Source organism: Tachysurus fulvidraco, chromosome 10 (assembly GCF_022655615.1).
Source record: "Tachysurus fulvidraco isolate hzauxx_2018 chromosome 10, HZAU_PFXX_2.0, whole genome shotgun sequence".
Taxonomy (NCBI): Eukaryota; Metazoa; Chordata; class Actinopteri; order Siluriformes; family Bagridae; genus Tachysurus; species Tachysurus fulvidraco.
The window spans coordinates 12,969,210-12,992,169 of record NC_062527.1 but is presented as its reverse complement, the minus strand read 5'-3'; the positions used below and the strand labels follow the sequence as shown (position 1 = coordinate 12,992,169).

The window sequence follows — 22,960 nt, the reverse complement described above, 5'->3', positions numbered from 1 at the left end:
CACACAGCACTTCTGAAAACATACTGCTAATAAACATCTTCCAAAAGAATAATGTAATATAAATCTTGTCCAGATTAGTATCAGGATCATTTTTACACCATAACAAGAAGACGCACATTATTTTTTTTCATATCATTTCCTCTGCCATTTTTGGTATGCTGTGAAAGTATTTACAGCAGAGAAACACAAAACTAAACATTATTAAATAATTCTTCTCATAAAAATAAACGGTGCAAAAGAAATTCCACTTTGACATTCCTTTTGCCAGCAAATGGGAACATTTCTCTGAACACACTTGTCTAAACAGAAGTAATATATAGACACAAGTACTGTTAAAGTAAGTATGTGAGCATCTAAGTGATGGTGTCACTGTTGCACTGTACTTCAAAGTAAGATCATCATCTTCCCTGAATACAGTTTGGAGTCTTCCACAGGATGGCGCTACTGGTCAGCCAAAAATACTCCATGGAAAATAATGATCCACTTCGGGGCTTGTGCCAAAAAAGAAGTTGGTCCTCATCATACAACAATTTTTTTTTTTTGGGAAAAGTATGTATTTTACACTTTACATGACGTTTGCATAAAAACGAAGAACAAAAGCTGCCTAAACAACCCCTGTACACACATTCATAATACTTTTAAGCCATTTTTCTGGGGGGAAAAAATAAGATTATTGTGCTTTAGACTGTTGTAGCACTGTAGATTATTATCTCAAAGTATAAACAAAATAATCGCACCCTTCTAATAATATAATTTACCTTGCATTGTAAACAAAAACGAAATCAGAGTTTTAATACTGGCAACTGACTTACTATTAAAAATGTATGAAAACTTACAAAACCAAATACAAAAACAGGAATATAACAGCTGCTCCTAACACACTCAAACACACACACACACAAACACACACACACACAAACACACACCATTTCCACTCATATGCTACATTAGAAATCACTAAAACAAAAAATTTGTCACAAAACCCTGAGTGCCTATGGTGAGCGTAAGACATGAGCATTTTCTTTACTTTGGGAAAATCCTAACCATCACTGGACACAACACGGCCTCTTTTGTTCTTTATTTTATTGCAATGTCACAAAAGAGAGTGCACAGTTTCCTGTGCTAGAAGGTCACTGGTTTTGGCGGTTGGCAAGTCGGGACATGTATCCGGTTAAAGTCAGCACAAGCTGCTGTGGGTCCGGAGGAAAGTGCTGCAGGTTTTACTGGCAGTTTGGGACGCGGCAGTTGGTTCCTGTAGGTGTGGTTCTGGTTCTGCTCAGACTGGACGGCAGCATAAGAGAGCAGAGGAGAAGAAACAGTGGAGGGCGGGTCGTCAAGCTCGGGTGGGGGTTGAATGAAGGTGCAGTTTGATGTCTCACAGCTACCAGTGTTGGTGTATTCTGAGGGGAACTTCATTGGTGCCGCTGGAGCCGATTCGGGAATGTAAAAGAAACTGGGTGGAGAAGGCCATGGCTGAGAAGAAGAGAGGTGCAAGTTCTCTCGAATTTCTGGAATTTTCTCTCCAGGCTGCTCTTCTTCTTCAGACAGATTGTCATAGTGAGATTGTTCAGAGGGCCTTCGAGCTCCTGGGGATGCTGGGACATAAAAATTGACAGGGAACTTGCCGAACTGTCGCTGTGCTCTGTAGGAGGATGGTGATGTAGACAGTTCCTGTTGGATTGGTGCTGGTGAAAGCGAGTCCCCTGAGGGTGAAAGGTAAACACCAGACTCTGGGTCGAGGCAGGGCAGAGGAGGTGGAGGCAGCTCAGGGAAATTCAGAGAGTCCACGCTGTATAAATCAGCTTCAGCGGGCAGGTACGGTGGAGGCCACTCACCTGAATCTGCCCTGGAATGGGTTTCTATAATCTCCGGAGACAGAGAATTGCTTACAGAAGAGGATACTAGACTTTCCTCTGCAACAATGGTCTCTGGTATTTCTGTCTCAGGCTGTGGACACGAGCTTTGGAGTTCTGGACAGTGTGTCTGGGTGTACAGAGATACTGGTTTTGCTGGAGGAACAGGTGGGGGCTGATTCTTTGTGATGGGGTTATTTGTGTGAGGATGAGCTGGGAGCTGTTCATCGTCTTTGACTGGCTGAACAGAGGTTATAGGGGTTAGCACAATCGGACGCTCTATGCCCAGAGGCTTCATTGGTAGCTCATCACCTTTGGCTGTAAAAACAGAAAAACAAATATACTTTGTTTAAAGCGCTTACTGTATCTTTTCTCAATCTTCTTGGCTACCAAATTGTAGTTAGTCAATAAATCTGGACTCAATAGAATAGTCGAGAATTTAGTATAAATAGATAAAGCTCCTTCCTTTCAAAGTAATGCTCCCAAATACAGGAATGCAAGCTGCCTGGGCTAAAACCCAAAAGTGATCAAGTGTGGCATGATGTTTATAAAATCCGACACCTTCCTTATTGCGGAATTCCATGTAGGTCTGCTTGAGTTCAGGAAGTGATGCAAATCAACATGGCTGCTCACATCAACAGTAAACAATGGAGCAGCTCTTTACTCTCAAGTGAGTTATGATGTATATACTAAAAACTGCTTTGGTTCAAGCAACATACAGAAGTATTAGCTGTTAAATCTACAACACTGACTATACAGTTTGCTACACTAAGGAGGGAAACCTACATCAGACATGTGCCATCAAACAGCTGGCTATGTAGCCTGTAACTAAAATAAGACTGAGGTGTTTGTTTTTCCCCTCACTTTCTGTCTCTAATGCACAATGATAGAAAATGACTTAACTTTAAACTCTGACTAGGTTAAGCTTATTACAGCAATACTGACAGGAAAGATATATTGTCCTGATTGGTTGATGTCAGTAGTCTAAAGAAGGTGTTTTTAGCAGATAATAGCAGTTTTTAGCAAATAATAATAATAATAATAATAATCTGACAAATTAGGTGATGATCATGAAATGTGTTCTTGCCTACTTCATCCTTTAATCTATTTGTGCTTAGTTTATGGGGAAAATGATTAAAAATCCACTTAATCATTTTCAAATACAAATAGAAACAAATATCAGTGCATACGTGCAGGAGGAAGATCCAGCTTCATTTTCCGTAGCTCGGACATGGCGGCCTGCAGCTGCTCTATAACTGCATCATCGCCCATCTGGAAGGAGGAGGAGATGCTTTCCTGCAGAAACTCTCGCAGTTCCTCCAAAGGCATCTTTAACAGACGCTCTGAGAAGGTAGAAGCATATTGTGTGTCCAACATGACATCATAACAGACTTACTAAACTCCTCCAAGACTCTGAGTGCAAATACATCACGTGATACTTACTTTTATGCATTCTAAGTGTCGTGTAGGCCATAGCAGGTAAAATCTTCTCTCCTTCAAGTATATAAATGTCCCACAGGCGCAGCGTCAATGTGAATGGTGTCTGTTTGATGAGGACATTGGGGTTGACAAATTATAGAAAGTCCCAACATCAAGCTTATAAGTGTCTACACATCAGAAGATTCAGCAGGAAGTTCCTGACACGACTACAAAAATAGAGAAGTTTGCAATACGAAGGGTTTTTTTTGTAATGAGGTCAATAAGTATTAAGTAAGAGAACAGATCATGGGCTGTCACTGTTCTGTTATGGTGCATTTTGGATTTGTGTGAGCAATAAGAAGGCTGGTTAAAAAAGAATTTCATATTGTGTGTATAATATTAGACTTATTTATTACCAATTTTTTGTCTTTAATGTGAGAAAACAGCCATTTTTGGAAAGACGTGAAGACTGTATTTTGTTATATCTAAATATTTATATTTTCTTTTCTTTAGCATTTCTAATATGTATTTATTTTCTATAAACAGTTCTATTGGTTGCACATATCTTAGAACAGTTTGGATGCCCATGGTTTAAGGAAGGAACATGACGTTTGTGCACAATGTAATGTTTACGTCCACATTTAATAGGTTTGCTTAAAAGCTGATGAAACACCATTCTTGAATAGTGGTTTATGGTGCAGGCAGGATATCTGAGTGTAGATAACAGTGAGAAACTCCTCACCCTGTCGATGAAACACTGCAGAAACCATTTGGTTGTGTATATACCAGTAGTCATCTGCTCCTTATCCTGAAGGAGAAAACATCAGGAAAAAATAAGTCTGTTAAGGTAACCTACCATTTTAAGTTCCTGTCTGACTAAATTTATCAGAATAAAAGAGCGCACCAAATGCCTCTTTAGCTTTGGAAGGAGTTTAGCCAGGATCTGGTCATGATGAGCCTGGAAGCGATGCAGTTTGGGGAAGCCAGGGATAAAGAATCCTGGAAGAAATCGTAGAGATGATATTGTAAAAAAAAAACCTCACAACAATTCAACCAACATGAACACTAGGCACTGAGGAAATTAAGGCATTCAGACAGTAAATATAATTATAAAAATAAATATGAGAGAGACAGAGAGAGAAAGAGAGAGAGTGAGTGAGTGAGTGAGTGAGTGAGAGAGAGAGAGAGAGAGATAGAGAGAGAGAGAAAACACAATCTCATCTCACCATGCATAGCATGCTTCTGGTTGGTGAGAAGCTGAGACAAGGCCCAGAATGCATCCTCCTCGTTCAGATACATCAGCAAAATGGCTGCGATCTGACTCATGCCCTGGCAGTAGCTCACCTCCTGCAGAACCCCCACCAGAAAACCCAGTCAGTTATCACAGATGCAATTACACATCACTTGAATAAATTATATATTACCTTCATATAAAGCAATTGTAAAAAAAACTCGGAAACCGGTAACTCGGACCGGACTTTATTCACGTTACACATAATAAAGACAGACATACCTATTTATAAACTGCCTCTTCTTCATATTATTTTATTTTTATTAAATGTATAATTTATAGTTAGAACTAGTAAAAGTTATTTATAGAAATAAATAAATATTTACAAATAAAAGTTATTTATAGAAATAACTGGTTATTGTGCTTCTGATATTTTATGTATTTAATATTAACAGCTTATTCACATGGGGACTTGTACAGCTAATGTGTCACATTATCTAGCTTTAAAAATAAGCAGATTTTTTTTTGCGAACACAGTTACAAAAGAAAACCTTGAAGAAGAGCATGCTGATAAGTTGCGATATTTAAATGTCTGTGTGACATTTATAAAAGGAATCTCCAGTGTTAGTGCTTTGTGCCTCAGCACAGTCAGTCATGTCATAGTCTTACCATCATACATATATAACATACTAGCCGTCATATATGTTTATATCTGGTTCTTGACACATAAATGGACACATTCAGAACAACACAACTACATGGTTCAGATTCTCTCTCTCTGTCTTTTTTTTAAATTTATTTCCATCGAAGCCAAAAGAGCTGAAAGCAGAAGAGCAAAAGGCGTGTAGGGTTTGTTGCTCTTCACTTCTCCTCTGCTTAGCTAAGTGGATATTTCCTGTTTAGGTTAACACACTCACCGTGTTGTAGACCGAGTATGCGGTTAGCACATGGAACAGGGCTTGTTGTCTGTTAAAAGACAAAAAAAAAATGCAATGATTAGTTTAAATCTCTGATCTGAAAAAGACCACACAGACAAAAATGAGCTTTAATGGAAGTATCAGTTAGCTACTGCTAGTAACATGAGCAATGATACTAAATGAAAACAAATAGGGAAAACAGGAAACAGATGCATGAAAAAATTGTGTATAGGGTTGCTCCGACATGCACAGAGGTGTTAACAGGGCGGAGGGGTAGGCGTACATGTTCCTCACTGTGGAGAGGTAACACTGATACACATCCTCTCCTGTATGTAGTCCAGCTCAACCACATCAAAGTGTCAAAGCACATCATGCCCTGCTGCCTTGTGAGCCCAGACCACAGAACTGATCATTGCTTTATGTTATAAATCATGACTTCTGAACAGTATCCCACGTCCAGGTACCTCTCCATGTCCTTTGTGTGAACAAAATCTGCCTTCCTGACGCAAGCTTTGTTTTGACGTCTCAGTTTGAACCGTGAGTTTTAACCATAATTAGCCTCGGAGTCAATGATGAACTAAAGGAAACCACAGGACATTATTTTACCCCCTCTTATTGTTTAGGATGAAAACAGTACATTTATTCTGGGCAGTGAACGGAGGGCTGTTACTTCCTGTAATGCCTCGCTCACTTACAGGAAATAAAACTAAAAAAAAAAAAAAGAGAGAGAGGAAGTGGCTCTTTTTTGGTTACAGCTTTACAAAGTCCAAAGTATTTATTTCACAACCATCAGAACACACGACGCCATGGAGATAAAACACACCAAAACAATAGCTGAAAAAGAAAAAAAAACCCTTTAGAATCAAATAATGGAATGTAAGAAAAGAAAGGAAATAAAAACAGACACTGCTGGCTTTTAATAAGGATAAAATGATTTTGGTGAAGTGCAAAGCCACACAAAGGCTGGGCATGTGCAGGTTTCAGTATGACAGGAAGACAAAGCAGACCATTAGAGCATGTCATCTTTCTCTCAGGGCTCACGTTTAAATGTGTGTGTGTTTAGCTTGAGACGTACTTGACTCCAAATCTCTCCATGAACATTATATGATTCCTAAAAGTCCTGTTGACATCCAGGTCTATCTGCTTGATTTCTGTTGAGAAGCTCCTGGCTTGTTCCTTCATTTTCTGCAAAAGAGGTCAAATATTATTAAATAATGAAGTATGATTTCAGCTGTATATAACAGACAATACAATTAAAACAGAGTTGCTGTACAGTATGGAGGAAAGTGCTGCATTTCGGTCTATCGGCTGTTATGTGCACATCTCAGTCACATACAGCTGGGAAATGAGATAAATACCAAATGAGAATTGAGGTAAATACCAAAGGAAAAATATATGAGTCTAGAGACGAGTGTGTCTTGTTCTGTTCATTCATCAACCACATGTGGTTCTGTTGCTGAGAGGACGCTTGACTAAGAACTCTAAAATGGATGAATGGGGGTTGTCTTCATAAGGTGCATCCGAAAGCCGTTTTGTTATAAATAGTGTGATTACCTGAAAAAATTCCAAAAACAAATTTTTTTTTTTTTATTATAGAATCTTGCACAGTTCATGGCACTGACGGATTTGTTTTATGATTCCTCACCTTCAGAAGGGTACTTCTGTTGGCACTGCCCTGTGTGTACTATTGTATTGTAATCTATTGAACTGTTTGCACATATGTACTTTACACAGAATGTACCTATTACTTATGTAATGTACTTAGATCTGGGTGGGTTTTATGTTGCTCTGCATTCTGTGTAGCACCATGGTCCCGGAGCAATGTTATCTCATTTCACTGTGTACTGCACCACCTACATATGGTTGAAATGACAATAAAAGCCTCTTGACCCGGACCTTGACTTCTGTTTAGTTTAAAAAAAATAGTAAATCCTAAAAAACTCTACCCTATAAAATTCATAAACCTGATGGTAGAGTAGACAGCACATCGCATAAACACACACTGTATAGTATGCCATTTAGGACACACCTATTACTATGGATGACTTATTACTTAATTGACATGCGTTCATTCATAAAGTTTTATCACAATCCATACCCTTGTGTATCTGCTGTGATGGTCTATTATTCCTGATTCTGCATAACTGCAGTTCTCTTGTGGTTACATAGCTGAAGATGATTAAATTTCTATCTCTCATGATGTTGAATAGTTTCTCTTAGTCAGGAATTCATTTTCATCACCTACAGGCTTCCCAATGAGTGAACTACCACTTACACAGTTAGAACACGAATGTGTGGTGGGTTGTAAGAATCAGCCCTGTAGTTTTAGTGACATTGGACTAGTCTGGACTTCTGTTCTTTTAAATAGTTCAGTTAAAAACAATTTATCATACTAAGGTCGATATAGACGATATATACTATAGACTTAAAAATGTCTGGCCAAACAAATCACAAATCTCCTCTCCGTCCTGTATTTATGAAATAATAGGGCACAGGAAAGCCCAAACACACATCCTGCCCAAGTCTCTTACCTCATATTTCCCCTCATTTTGCTGCTTCACCTTCTCCAGATCCAGGAGGAGAGCCCAGGCCTGGCCACGCAGCTGCAGGGGAATCCCCTTAAAAACACGCTTGACCATCTGCATCACACACACGCACACACACACACACACATACATTTGGACTGGGATCACTGGACTGGGATCTATTATCTGTGTCCACTGTAACTGGAACATTGTGGCACTCACCTTCTCACTGTTATGGTACCTGTTCCAGTTTTTCACCATCTTAAGCCATTTGTCCACCCTTTCCACCTCCTGATTTTTGTGCTGTGAGAAGAACATTGTGAAAGCTGATGATCGAGGGGAAGAACCTATGCACCATTTCTATACATCATAACACATGGGTGACAAACTAAGGGAAAAAAGTGTCTTAAGTTTTGGCCATTTAAAATCTCACAGAGAGGGTGTTGCTGTATCTGATGTCTGTAAATAGAATCATTCTTATACTCATTGTGTGTGTGTGTGTGTGTGTGTGTGTGTGTGTGTGAGACCTTCTCCTCCACTGCATTCGGAGTGGGTAACTCCTCCTCACTGGAAAAAATAAAATCAACAGTAATAAAATGAGACACGAATCCCACACACTGTCTCACATACTTACACTCTCACACACACACACCATTTCTCTCTCACACACACACACACACACACCATTTCTCACACACACACACACACACCATTTCTCACTCACTCACACACACCATTTCTCACTCACTCACACACACACACTATTTCTCACTCACTCACACACACACACTATTTCTCACTCACTCACACACACACACACTATTTCTCACTCACTCACACACACACACACTATTTCTCACTCACTCACACACACACACACTATTTCTCACTCACTCACACACACACACACACACACACACACACACACACACACACACTATTTCTCACTCACTCACACAATTTCTCACTCACTCACACACACACACACACACTATTTCTCACTCACTCACACACACACACACTATTTCTCACTCACTCACACACACACACTATTTCTCACTCACTCACACACACACACTATTTCTCACTCACTCACACACACACACTATTTCTCACTCACTCACACACACACACTATTTCTCACTCACTCACACACACACACTATTTCTCACTCACTCACACACTATTTCTCACTCACTCACACACACACACACTATTTCTCACTCACTCACACACACACACACTATTTCTCACTCACTCACACACACACACACACACACACACACACACTATTTCTCACTCACTCACACACACACACTATTTCTCACTCACTCACACTCACTCACACTCACTCATCGAAGAACATTGTAAGACTTACTGCAGGAAGCCAAAGCGGTCCGTGACCTTGTAGACCTTGTAGTCGGCATCCTCCCAAGGGTTAATGTGCACGCCCTCCACTCTGCCCTGCAACCATTCAAATAAAGAATTCAGGGGAAATCAGCAGGAGCAGAGAACAAGCAGAATGTACACAAGGAGAAACAGTATGTACTAGCACACCCGCGAGGGGAAATGAGGAGGGGCACATTATTACACACTGAAATAACAAACTTTCATGTAGAATTTCACTTTGTTTGTCTTCATTCTGTAGTAGCACTGACCAACATGGACAAACAATATGAAATGTAGTAAAGATGTTGAGGTGAATTAAAGCTGAATAATACAGTAGAACGGGCATCACCAAATGGCGGACCGAGTGACGGGTCTGCCCAGACCCGTTAAAATTATGAAAATATTAAGCATCTCCTTATTATAATCTAATATTATAATATTATATAAGCTCTTTGATATTAATAAAAAAGATAAATCTTTCGTTCATGCGCAGTTAATCTAGTTATTACGACAGGAGCGTCATCAAAAGCCAAGCCAAAAACAGGTTGTTTCTGTTCCATACTCCAGAGCAGAAGGTGGCACTAATGCACCTAATTATGCTGGCAGGACAATTAAGATTCAAACTGCTGACAGGACAGTTACATGCCCATTTCTCTCACTAGGAACGGGAGATGGAAAGGGAGTAAGGAGAGGTGGAAAGGAGAGAGGAAAAAGGGAGAAGCTCAAAGCTCTGTACTTTTCTTTTATTCAGTAAATTCTGCCCTGTTCTATTTTACTTGAAATGTCCTTTTGCGTAAGGTTCCTGTGTTACTAATGTAGTTAATGTTTAAGAAAAAAATTAAACAAAAGACTTTTGAGCTGCCCTTTTTTTTAAAGATTAAAAGCACTTTGATTTTATTCAAAAGCTTCTGAATGTTTTACATTACTTGAAATATAGGCCAGGTTGTTCAGGCTGCACAAAGCTGTGTTTTTGCACTTTTTATTTATTTTATTCAGAAGAAATTCAGTGTCTGTTGTCTGTTACTTGACATGTAGTAAAGACAACTACAGTATTGTTTTCCATTTAAGTGCCATACAAGTTCAGACTTTGAAAACACTTGAAATTTTACAATAAATTATATAGAAATGTATGTGCGTTACTGATTTTATTAACATGAGGTACACTATTTTAAGTGACAATATAAGATTCGGACCTTTGCTGGGAGGAAATTTTAGTAACTGGACCTCTTTGAATTTTAATTGAATACCCCTGCAGTAGAATATGTATTGGGTGTTTGACTTGATGTGCAGCAGAATAAAAATCCTTAAATTGAGTGGTTTGGCTACATTCCAGGATTACAAACACAAAGTCACTACTTCCCTACACACAGCGAAAAAAGTGACTTTACATATGAATAAAAAATAAACATTCCCAAGATCATTACTTCATTCAGTCCATATGTTGCTTTAGCACATTTGACCAAGAACTGAAAATCCTAGTTGAATCCCAAATGGCTTCTTATTCACTAAATTTGCCCAAACAAATAACAGACTGATCTTCCCTCTATAGTGCATGACTTATAGTGCAGTCAAGGTACAATGACCAATGCAATGCACTGCGGTCAAGCTACATCTTTACATTTACAAATAAACTCGAGGAAGATAAAAAAAAACACTTATTAAATCCACTTTAAAAAAGCTTATGTATTTCACCCGTGTTTGTAGTTTTCCACCTTTTGGAAATCAGGTGGTTTGGTCTAAACCTATAAAAGCAAACTGATGAACTACAGATGTGGCTCTGTTTTTTAAATCTCGATTCCTTCTCCTTCTTTTACATCTTCACTGCTTGCTTTTCTGTAGTTACCTGGCCAAGTGTGCAATCGTTTCTGAAATCTAACAGCTAATAATAGATGCTGACTTGTTCCTCTTTGTGGTTCTGCTCTCTCACACTAGTTTCTCACATATACACGGCATGAGAGAGAGTCAGAAGCAGACTCGTGTGGTTAGTCTTCTTACCCAGATATTTGGGTCTAAGGCAAAGTTTTATTGGGGTGATAGTGATGTCAGTTGTTTAGATGTTGCTACAAACAGAGCTGTGAGCATTTTTTTTTATCTTTAAGGTTCTCCAACATGTTCAAACTGCATGAATAAAAATTAAGGGGACAAACATCTCAATCTGTCAAAATGCCTTTAAAATGCCTTTCGGTATTTAGCATAACTGCATCTCGGAAAGCTTTTAAAAAAATCCCCCTAAAAGATGTATTTGGCCAAAATCTGGAATAGCATTTAAAATTTGCCCTAACAACTAAAGTGACAAAAAAGGCAGGGGAATATCAGGTTGTCTTGTGCTGTTGTAGCCCATTAAGCTCAAGGGTTGTAGTTTTCAGCTTTCTGAGTTGCTTTTCTGTTCGCAGCAGATTTCATCGTGTTTTCCACAATATTGTGAGTAATCTTTAAAGACTAAAGAGTGTGAAACTCCCAGAAGTTCCTCAAGAGATCAGCAGTTTCTGATACACTTAATCCGACCAGTCTGACACCAAAAAAAACCACAGTGAGATCACATATTTCCCCGTTCAAGTGCTTGATGTGAATATTAACCAAAGCTCTTTAACTAGGCATCAAAGCATGCGTAGGATTTGACATATTTTGTACATTATTTTCTTGTACTTTAACGATTTTACTGTTGAATAAACCTAGAAAATAGCAACAAAATAAAAGGAACAGAAGGTTAAATAAATAAATAAAAAATACTGTATTTTGCTGCAGTCCAGTACACAAAACACAATAAACCTCCACACTTTTATAAAATTGTTAAATTGTGCTCTTAATTTGTTAGTTCTCGCATTGTCGCCACAACACTTAATACTGTTTGTGCAGCAGATAACACTAGTGACTGAGCAATAATACCCCAAAACCACTCTGAAGTGAGATAAGATCCCCATTTCTAGCCAACATTTTTGTAAGTGTGTTTGAAAATGCAACCATAATTAAACAATAGCTTCTGACTATGAAAGAGCCAAGCAGGAAGTAAAGATGTGGTGTTACAGCTGCTCGAGCACCAACAGCAATCATGAGATCATCATAGATTCACACTTCACTGGTTGCTATGGAACTGTTCAGAAGTTTGTTTATCCCCAAACGTGAGCTGCTAACTGCAGCAGTGCCTGAATGGCACTTAAATAAAATCCTGTCTGAACAGGAAGCTTTCAGAAGCAATGTGTTTACAATGGCTGCCTTCCAATTTGGCTTGAACTGAACCACTTTACAATGATATCTGACAAACCTTGTCATATTTTAAGATGATCTCAGCTCGTTCTTCAGCTATTAAGGTGTCAATGTCCTTCTTCATCTCAAATCTAGGAAAGAAACAACAAAAAAATAGACTCAAGGTTATTTGTTTAGTCATATACAGGGAGAACCAGGGCTGGGCGATATGGTGATATAATATGGTTTTATATATGATTACTGTAATAAACTACGCCACAATACAAGTTTCTACAATGTTTCTGGTAATGGGATGCATGTCATTTTAAATAGATTTTGAATAATGAATATTTGTACATATTAAAAGAATCATCTCTGTTGTTTGGAAATGCAACACTACAATTTTCGTGAAAAAATTGAAAAGACTTTTGATTATTTATCATAACACCCACCTCTCATGTATATAATGTGTAAAAGGTCAGAAATTTCAAAATACTTCAAAAGTCGCAATATAGTGAAGTTAAGTAAGATGATGTCATCATTTTGCCACGGTATGAAGTTATTATTGGAACAAAACAACTGAGCAACTGTGACACTGGAATTTGGAGTTGTACAAAATAGTCACACTTGTATATAAGTAAAGACAAAGACAAACGTCACTATCTTTAGTGCAGATGTTCAACCATTTTTTACACTTCTAGAAACCAGCATGTGATTTCATGCAATAAGAGTTACATACCTGCAGGATATTTCCTCATAGTTTTTGTTTCTTAGGTATTTTAGTCAGTAACTGCAACAGCTTCATTCTGCCACTACATGTTGGGATTTTTTTTAGCTTACAAAAGAAAAGGTGTCAGGGAAATTACATTTTACACCTGTAGATCCACATTTCACTGACAACTTTTCTTTTGTAAGCTAAAAAAATCCAAACGTTTGAGACTTTGGCTAACTTTTGGATAATCAAAGAAGCTTGTTTGGACACCTGTCCCTTTGGGGTCTGAATGAAATAATCTCTCCAGGCAGCCTCGTCTTCCAAAATTATTATTATTATTTTTTCTTATAACAGCTATCATATATTTTTGTTTACCGTTAAAATATAAATGCTGGGCATCTATGTTGATAATTAATGTTTCTTAAATAAAGTTTACTTAACCTCCACAAAGCACGAGGAGCTAAACTAAGATTGAAAAATCAATTAAAATGTGTGTGCTATGTTACTAATCTTATTTTTCATAGAATCCCCCTCACTGATGACTACACATTATGTTATGAAAGATCCATGAGCTTTTTCGTCCGAGTGCCTCTTCTACAGGTGCCAATAACAAGCCCAAAAGTAAGAAAATGTGCTGTGTGTCCTCATCAAACAAAGCACATTTTAACCATAATCCTTTGACTACATTATATGAGCTTATCAAAACACATCCAACTACAGACAGCGGTTTATTATCAAAGGGAAATCTAGTTAAAAGTCTACTTTACCATCATTGAGAGGTCTGTTGTCTACATCAGACATGCATCACTCACCTACTCCGTAATGCAGACCACTTCACTCCTGGTCCTAAAACTGCACACCAAACCCTGCACAAGCTCACAAGCAAATTCCCAAACAGACAGTCCAGATATCCCACACATGTCTGAAAGCCCTGTAAGCTCTGTCCATGTTGATTAGCACACATTTACGAATACACAGTATATGACTTAACATGATACCTCGTGTCAGATATCTCCCCTAAAACCACAGCTGCACAAATGACATCAATATCTTAGGAATCTGAGACTGGATGATGAGACAAATACTTCATCATACATTATGTGTCAAACTGTATGGCTTTGAAAACTTACAGCCCGCAAAAGGGCAGTGCTTAATTTAAAATAACCTCTGAAGACCCGTGAGAAGGCTTTTCTTTATAGTCTATGGAAATAAATATTTTACACCAAAATAAAGGGAAATAAAAAACAACAGAAATTTCATAATGTTAAAGATCCATTAAAAGAAATTTAGGCTAAATCAGATCAGCACTGTTCTGTTCTTCATCCTTTTGTTATAATGACCACAGTCATACCACCCTGACCAGCCAGAAAGTCTGGAGTGACATTCGATGACTCCTTCAACAACTTGTTCATTCTGTAGAACTTCCAGACAATCAAATCAATCAGTCAAACTGATCATGTCACACAGCTACTAGTCCAACTCCTGGTTTTATGCACTGGTTTCACTACAGGAAACTGCCTTAAACATTTTTGCAAGCTTATTTGAGTCAATCTGCATGAAGATATTTACAAAAACGAAGAGGGATTTACCTACTGAGAAGCCAAATAAAAGAGAAGAGATAGAAAAAAAAAGAAGACTGCATAGCAGGGATTGGTTAAAATAATGAAGACCTTAAGGATGACAGCTAATGATATTTAGAGCATAAGCAGTATGAAAAGGTGAGGCTTATCAACCTTCATCATATGATGACGGTCTGACAATGTGTCTATTGCAAGTGTTTTTAATTCCACTTGTTCTTTGAATGCTGCCTGCAAATGACATTTTCTTGTTGGGACACTGTCCAAACATTCCAGTAAAGTGTTTACGTTCCATTTAGTCTCTGTATAATGGAGACAAATTAAAGCATATTTCAAGGCATTTTCGTTCAAACTCTCTCAATCAGGCTTGAGAAAGACCTTCAAGCGTCTGTATGCACCCATCAAAAATACTCTCAAAAAGAAGCTAGACTTTAAAGAAATACTTCCAATACAGTACAGCAACTGGAAATGGAAACTCCTGTAGTGAGATTTCCTCTGACTGAGGTCCACACTACTGTGCACTGGGTATAATAGATATTTTAGATGGTAAAGTAATGAAGAATAGTTTTACAGGTTACATATTGTAAATAGCAGTAATTACTCTGAGCCACATGCCTGGGTGGTCTCAGCAATCCCATAAAAAACAAACAAACAAACAAACAAACAAAAAACACAGCCATGGAGCGTCTACTCCACCATCTGCACCAACACCTGTCAACTCAAGCAAACGTCTACTGAAGAAATGACGACAACTTTCTCACAGGCTCACAGCTGCAACTCTTTATTTGGATTCTCACTAGTCTGTAAGATTTGAGTTAGGGTGGTGGGGGAGAGGGGAGCGAGAGAGGGGGGAGAGAGGGAGAGAGAGGGAGTGAGAGAAAGAAATAAAGAAAGAGAGAGTTTAAAAATGACAAATGCAGGGAATCTATAAAAAGAACTTTGCTGATCATAGTTGTATTGATTGAGCAAACAGCTCTCTGTTATGATGTTGCTCATGATAGTGAAAGTAAATTGAAAACAATATCACAACACAACATAAAAATACCTTAATTTTACAATTTTTTTCAAAACTATGCAAGATATGCATCACAAATACCAATATCAATCAATATAGATAAGAAATTTAAAAGGTTTACATAGCTAATTACTTACAAACTTGCTTATTCTGATAACACAATACTGTTGCAAGGACAAATTAAGACACAAAGTTTCCTAACTAATTGTGGGTATTGCATGATGTGTTTATGACATTTGTTTTTGTTCTTTTTTTAAATATAAATATAATATAATAATATAAACTCTGAAGCCAGCTAAATTGACGTGTTGTACTGTTAAACTTTAAAACTGTGAATGTTTTACTATACATCTTTTTCAATGTTACATAAACCTTAAATAAGTGGCATCAAAGTTATTTTATAAGCTTTTGTTTTATTTTTTTTCTGGCAACACAAAAAAGTGTGTTCTATATTATGTATCATGTAGAACTATTATTTTTTAACAAATAAACGTAATGGTACAATTTTACACAAATTGTTAGTCTGATGCCTCATGTACTTTATGTTCTATGCGGTCAACATAAAAACAAGTCATCCACTCAAGCTGTTGGAAGACAGCTGCAGAAACTATACTTATTCACAAGGTGTTAAATGTGACACTATTTTAAACTTCACATATATAACATCATATAACATCAGCAACACACAACCATCTATTAATAGATCCTGTGATTGTACTTTACAACGCTCCTTACATTCTGTAGTAAGTTTGTTAGAATATACTTGTACATGAATACCGTATTCACTATATTGAACATCACAATGTCCCTAGCAAGGTTTAATAATCTTTTAATCTCTAGACTATCCAATAGATAAAGAAAAAAGATGCCAGACCCGGACAGCCCATTTCTTAGCCCACATTCCTTCCCATGATCTTAAAACTCCCTGTTCTCTCTAACTAAAAGAAAGCAAAAACATGCTCAGCTCATTAGTGGCTAAATGCAGTCCTGTTGGACAGGTGACATTTCCTCTGCTGTCCATGTGATGTTCCTGTGAGATGATAAACCTGAGCAGGATGTGTGGAGGCTAGTGGTGGGATGCGGTAAAAGTTTCAGACAAAACAACATGCGTTATACAATAAGGTCTTCGTTTTCCAATCTGAACATTAAACTTACAAGGAAATCGTATCCAGGCAGAATGAACGGAAAAAAAAACAAGGATCAGGTCTGTGTTTAGGTATGACTTATCCGTCAAGCCCAGACATGCAGACTAGACTAGGACTGAGAAGCAGATGTCCAAATAAAAACAGTGGAAGTGGAAAACTCTGATGCCGCATGTAGGAAAGGACACATTAGACCGATGGGTGTTAAGGATCTGTTACTATTTTTATTCGGTAGGAATTTAAATCGTGAAAGATGTCTGATGTTACAAATTAAGATTATGGAGAGATGTTGTGATAATGTGGTGGAGATAGAGAGTAGATTGGAGTAGTTTTTTCTTTAAATGCAATAACTAAAAAGTCAAAAGTATCGAGTAAATTACAGATACATAATAAAAAAAAACCCACACAAGTTAAATATGGTAAGAAATTAACGGTAGTTACTTTCCGTATCTGGTGTTGTGAATGTCACTGTGGTAAAGAGCTTGCACGCTACTCACAGCTTTGGCCGACATTGTAAACTGTATTGCATCTTGATCACAGGCTCGTGTTTGATACTGAGACTTGATTTAAATTTGAAAGTGTTACTATTTTTTCCCGCTACTAAGCATTCATGTAACATAACATGTTTGTATGACCCTGTGTTACGTTTTTATTACAGACTAAATGACTTTGAGGCAGCTGATCTTGCCTGCTGTGCTATTCTTGTCTCTTTCGGCTCATTCGGGAGTGTGCCAGCTACAATGGGCCATTGTCTGTGGTCCAGCATAACATCCTCTGAGGATACTATAAACCTTGGGTCAATCCCAGCACTCAGCACAACAGGACAAACCTGGATCTTCTTGTTAGTATAAGAAGATATCCAAAGTAAATCTTCTTAAAAATAAATAAATAAATGGATAATCATGGGAAACATGAATATTTGATCGAAATTTTAAAAAAGCTCTACATAATCTGGACTGCTGAATGGGATGGGCAGATTAAGTTCCTCAGTTATTTTTTAAAGCCAGAGACTTTGGCTTCAAAAGGTAGACAAAGATTTCATGCATAATTTCTGCACATACTTAATGTCAACTATGTCTGTGGTAGAGTAAATGTCCAACAGCAATACAGATTGTGGTCTAACTCACATATCTGGTCATGTTTCCGCTTTAGACCAGAATATCCAGACCGCATTTAAGCTCTCAGATGAAATGATTTCCTGCTTGTCAAACACGTGACACCTTGACTGGACCTGCACAGAGGCCACCGCCATCAGACTCCATCAGACTCAGCCGAGGCCCGAGTGCATTGGCTCTCTTCTCACTTGCACAAATGAAAGATGAAAACCAAAGTGCATAGGTTAAAGCACCCCTTTATAATAATTACCAAATAAAAAAATAATAATAGTAATAAACTGTATTGTATTTTCATGCACATTAGAACTGTACATGATCAAACTCCTCTACAAAACCAAATATCTATTGAACATGCCAAACTATCAAATAAAACCCTGCTTTTCTAGGCAGTTTTTTTAATTGCCTTTTTTAATTGTATGCAACATTCAGGAAAAGGTGATTTGCATGTTCTGACTGTCAAATCACTCTCAGACATTCACTGCACCACCTTAACAAAGCCTTAAAAAAACAGGTAAGAATAATACTAATAATGATATAAGTAAGTAAGTAAATAAATAAAGATAAATAAATAAATAAAGCAATTAATTTATAACTCACCTTTATTTAATTTCTACAAAAAAAAAGCTACCACTGAAAAAGAAGTGAATACAGAATCTGTACAAAATCTGACCATTTAAACAGCAACAAATCATTAACATCTAACTAGAAGCTTTCAGTCTGAGTCTGTATCTGTTATCAAATATACTGAAGCTAGCTGTGATCTCTTGGAAAAAGTGTACTGCGATAGAATTTATCAAAATATCAATATTACATCACCATATCGCTGGGCTTTAACAATTCAGTCCGGAACGTGTTGGAGGCCTGTGTACGGCTGCGGGATACGAGATGCATGAGCTAATATACACAAGATACTTTAAGCTCACTGATATCCTGAAAGAACCAGTGCTGATGTTGAATAAATAAATAAAGTTGCAGTGTTTTATCATTACCAACCCTGTGATCAACTACATCATATCTGAATTTGTAGCTTACCGTTGGTGCATTACTAAAGGGCAATTCGGTCAATTATAGCCCTTTACAAGCATTTGTGTGCAAAAGACAGTGAGATGTGAAACAACAGTCACACTACCTCCCATACCATACACTGTGGCCTGAAATTAAAAAGGAAACACTGCAGCATTAGGCAAAGTTTCAGATCTGTTATGGATTTCCCCCCTGACTGATTTTCTAACTACTAGGTGTAACCCTTACAAAGGCAACGGTGCAACACTGTGCCCAAACAAACTAAATGCTCCAACATATACAAACCAAATGCAGATATTTCTTTACTCAGGATGAATCACTTCAGCCAGTACACTGAGAACTAGAGTAGGTTCATTATTAAATGCAGTACCTAACATTTTCCCCTGAGGGAAAACAAAAAGAAAAACAAAAATAAGTGTACAGTACATGTTTGTGCTGGGCTTTTTTACTTTATTTTACAGTCATGGATGAAATTTTAATAGCGCAAAAAATCCCCATCCTAATAAAGTCACTGGATGTCTGATCATGTGTGTGTACTTTTTTTTTTTTTTTTTTTATAGGTTAAAAGGGGAAACAGACTTTTAGGTTTTAGTTTATCACATACAGTACTGTATCTGGCTGATGGCAAAAAGCTCCAAAAAATAAACAGAGGAACTTAAAGGATACAGAACGACTACATGTAAATAAATGTTTCATAGAAAACAGACTTCCATTTATTTATCGGAACAATTATCGAGTCTTTGTTGTACACTTCAGGTCAACACTATAGGAGTGTGCAGCAGGTAAAGATCTGCAACATCAGCCTCTGCCAGTCTGCTGAGTGACAAGAGACTGTGCGCATGGCTATTCGTCAAGCTGTTCATAGAAATCCCCCAAAAGCAGCACATGAGTCCAAGTGACAAGAAACAACTGCCCTATTCATGTACGCGGCATCATTCTTCTTGTTTACTTTTAGAGGGTTTGTGGGAACATTATGGTGTTTAACTTAGTCTGGTCACCGAATAGATGAATGATACACAATTTGAAGTCAAGAATTCATAAAACCATTAAAAAAATTCTACTAATGTAGAGTTTTCAGTAAACTGTTCTTGTTTCTTTTCTCAGAACAGTCATACATCTACATTTCTGTCTGTGGTAATCACACACCTTAATACGGATGTGTTAGCAAAAGGTCAGTGTCTGACGTTATCTGAATCAAAGTGTTAACTAAAATGATTCAGGTCCATTCAGATCACACTTTGTACATGAAAATTTAGCTTAAGTTCTGAGACATCTGAGACATGGGGCAAAAAGTTGCAATTGTTTCCAAAACCCAGATACATTGTGAGTTCTGCTTTTCACACTTGCACACTGGTTTAACACTCTGTCTGATATTCAGTGCTTTCTGCATATGACAGATTGTGCAAGACTCTGACTCATAACGCACTCATCCCAGTTAAACAAAAGCATTCACATGGCCATCCTGGTAATACTGTGCTAATTTGAACATCCTCTCAGCTGCAAGCGCTCATTTTTAGCCACATCTGAAGCAGACGCTCCATATTTAACCAACATGAGCGGACGTTATACTTCATACCAGAGACGAGGACATGTTTATATTGGTGCGTCACCATTTGTGCATCGCTGTTGCTCAGTCAGTCAAAAGAAAAGTAGATGCTGCAGGCAGAGTTTTTTAAGTATACCACCAAAATCTATTTAGTATTTCTCTTATTTGCTATGGTGAACCTTCAGGTAGCTCAGGATTATCCAACTGTTGTTTGTTCAAGCTTGGCATAGAACCTGACTGCTAAAGCAGGCTGGCCAAGGGGAAAAATGTCTACAAAATCGTAATCCAGGTGACTTCACAAGATAACAAGAAAAAACTATGCTGAAAGGCTCAATGTCCCGTGGGATACAATTCACACATTAATGTTCCCAATAATAGATCACAAACTCAAAAGGAAATGTTGGAAATTTGGGACAAAACTCATTCAGCTTTAATAAGTGCTTTATTCGAGTTAGTGTCACAGTGAACCAGGAGCCTATCTCTGTAGCACAGGGTACAAAGCAAAATTACACTCTGCCACACACAAAATGTAGTGTAGCCAATCAACCTACATGTTTTTAAAAGGTGGGAGGAAACAACATACTGTAAAGGAAACTCATGTGTACACAAAACTAAATCAAACTAGAAATGCACTGATCCCACGCCTTCCATCCTCAATATGTTACCAATATTGACAGGAACCACTATACCGACTCAAGAATATCAACCTCTTAGTAACAGAGACAACTGTTTAAAGGCAGATGTTGCCAAGTTAAGCAGAACATCACAGATGTGATGGAGACACGTTTTAAGACAAGCAATAACATGTTCAAGTCACTAGAAAACACCAGAAGATCAACTAAGAAGTAAATCTTAAATCTGATCCAGTGTTTTGAATACTTAACTCAGTATCGTATCAGTACAATGGAGACAAATTAAAATGTTTGAGATTTCATATCACTTATTTCTTAAATCCATGAACTTTTTCAATCTACATTAATCCAAGAGCATCCCTCTCTTACTATTACTAGAAATGTCAAAAAATAAATGATATTGATGAATAAAACTCATAATAATAATAATAATAATAATAATAATAATAATAATAATAATAATAATACACACAAAGGACAAACTCCTGAGCTGATTTGTTTCTGTGATCAGGGTTATGGCCTCTGAATAGGAAGTTGACATCTTCCACGCCCTTGTAGTGAGTGAGCTGAAGGAAGCAGGTCTGTGACCACACTGCATCCTGTTTAGTGAACACATTCACACACTAGGTGCTTTAATGGGATTTCTGATGGAATATTGTTATACTTCACTAATTATCAGTGTGTTTCTGACCATGAACACAATTCAACCAACACAGTGCAGTCTGGTGTCTGAAGCAGCTTTTAATTGAAAAACTAGCTATAACACAACGTAAAAAAGGTGCTGTTTTATCAGTGTAATGGTTAGAGTGAGAAGAAAGGCGAGAAGTCATTTTAAAAAGCAGATGTGTTCATCATCTAAATGTATCGACACATGTATGTATCGACACCTGAAACGACACATGTATGTATCGACACCTGAAACGACACATGTATGTATCGACACCTGAAACGACACATGTATGTATCGACACCTGAAACGACACATGTATGTATCGACACCTGAAACGACACATGTATGTATCGACACCTGAAACGACACATGAATGTATCGACACCTGAAAGCCTCCATCGCAAATATTTTCCATAAACTATTAGAACTGACATAAAACGTATTTTGTGTGATTCAAAAGCTTCAAAAATAGTGTTATCCCTAATTGAAGAAACTTTACATCGTGTGTGTGTGTGTATGGTGTGTATGTGTGTGCGTGTATGAGTGTGAGTGTGAGTGTGTGAGTGTGTGTGTTCTCGGCCATCACTATCATGATGTTCGAACAGTCTGGCAAATAAATTCGTATAATTATGTTTATATAGATATATAAAAACACTTACCGTTTAGTATAAATCTTCTGCACTCCGAAGGCAGCTACACAAATAGTCTTTTTTCATAGTTTATTAGCGCACGTAAGGAGAAAGTGAGACGAACTCGACACGCATCCATTCTAACTTGATGTGAACAACCGAAAGCCAACACGATTCAGCGCGATGATTCGCATCGACTCGGTTCCTTTCAAGCGACTCTATCTGACTATGTTCTGATAAACGTTACCGATTAAATAGATTCAAATTAATCCACACAAGGCTTCTAAAGCAACCTGTATCAGATTGCACTCTATTTTATTCAGTTTAGGGTATAATTATGACCAAAAAAATTGACAAAAACTACCCATCACTATTACTCAAA

The 22,960-nt window shown here is 37.6% G+C and overlaps 1 protein-coding gene across 1 annotated transcript; it reads right to left on the bottom strand.

Annotated features, from left to right (window-relative positions):
* Positions 1-21: 21 nt before the first annotated feature.
* On the bottom strand, positions 22-22,960 carry si:dkeyp-19e1.3 (USP6 N-terminal-like protein). Its single transcript, XM_027173285.2, has 14 exons — positions 22,609-22,960; positions 12,597-12,669; positions 9,324-9,409; positions 8,473-8,512; positions 8,168-8,248; positions 7,952-8,059; positions 6,496-6,605; positions 5,421-5,469; positions 4,499-4,619; positions 4,177-4,271; positions 4,015-4,080; positions 3,297-3,396; positions 3,044-3,196; positions 22-2,171 (listed from the first exon to the last, which is right to left on the bottom strand). Exons 2-14 carry the CDS (start codon positions 12,660-12,662, stop codon positions 1,123-1,125), a joined length of 2,124 nt encoding a protein of 707 aa, XP_027029086.2. The 5' UTR covers positions 12,663-12,669; positions 22,609-22,960; the 3' UTR covers positions 22-1,122.

What these genes read in the sequence shown, in the direction of transcription:
- si:dkeyp-19e1.3 (XM_027173285.2), bottom strand. Translation starts at nt 12,662, where the DNA reads ATGAAGAAGGACATTGACACCTTAATAGCTGAAGAACGAGCTGAGATC. An exon ending in GGTACCATAACAGTGAGAAG is followed by an intron (nt 8,060 to 8,167) that starts GTGAGTGCCACA and finishes TGTGTGATGCAG; the next exon opens with ATGGTCAAGCGTGTTTTTAA. An exon ending in GACACTTAGAATGCATAAAA is followed by an intron (nt 3,197 to 3,296) that starts GTAAGTATCACG and finishes CTACCTTCTCAG; the next exon opens with AGCGTCTGTTAAAGATGCCT.